The sequence below is a fragment of the Buceros rhinoceros genome, unplaced genomic scaffold, assembly GCF_000710305.1.
Source record: "Buceros rhinoceros silvestris isolate BGI_N320 unplaced genomic scaffold, ASM71030v1 scaffold37210, whole genome shotgun sequence".
In the NCBI taxonomy this organism is placed as follows: Eukaryota; Metazoa; Chordata; class Aves; order Bucerotiformes; family Bucerotidae; genus Buceros; species Buceros rhinoceros.
The window spans coordinates 2,191-2,606 of record NW_010391956.1 but is presented as its reverse complement, the minus strand read 5'-3'; the positions used below and the strand labels follow the sequence as shown (position 1 = coordinate 2,606).

Sequence of the window (416 nt, the reverse complement as noted above, 5' to 3'; positions counted from 1 at the left end):
AAGGGGGGAGTGATGTCAGGAGGGGGTGGTCCCAGGGAATGTGTCACCATCCCTGGGGGAGCCGGAACCCCTGCGTCCCCTCCCTATGGGGAGGGACCTGCTCAGCCCTGCTCGCTCTTGTAGGTGCAGTCCATCGAGCACAAGCTGGACGTGCTGCTTGGGATCTACTCCCAGTGCCTGCGCAAGGGCTCCACGAACTCCTTCAGCCTGGCCGCCGTGCAGGTACCCCGTTGCGAGCCCGACATCACCTCTGACTACCACAGCCCCGTGGACCATGAGGACATCTCGGTCTCTGCCCAGACCCTGAACATCTCCAGGTCGGACAGCACCAACATGGACTAAGCGGGGAGGCAGTGGGATGGATCCTGCCACGGGATGCCGGGATCAGCAGGCGCAGCCCGGCATCGCCCGGCCCC

At 65.1% G+C, this 416-nt stretch overlaps 1 protein-coding gene across 1 annotated transcript in view; it reads left to right on the top strand.

The window, feature by feature from the left end:
• Positions 1-342, top strand: part of KCNQ4 (potassium voltage-gated channel, KQT-like subfamily, member 4) — a gene marked incomplete at its 5' end in the record, with an annotated part of 7,235 nt that extends 6,893 nt beyond the window's left edge. Inside the window, one exon of the mRNA XM_010143556.1 lies at positions 122-342. Within this exon, the coding sequence (XP_010141858.1) occupies positions 122-342 (221 nt within the window). The remainder of the gene's footprint in view (positions 1-121) is intronic.
• Positions 343-416: the final 74 nt, after the last annotated feature.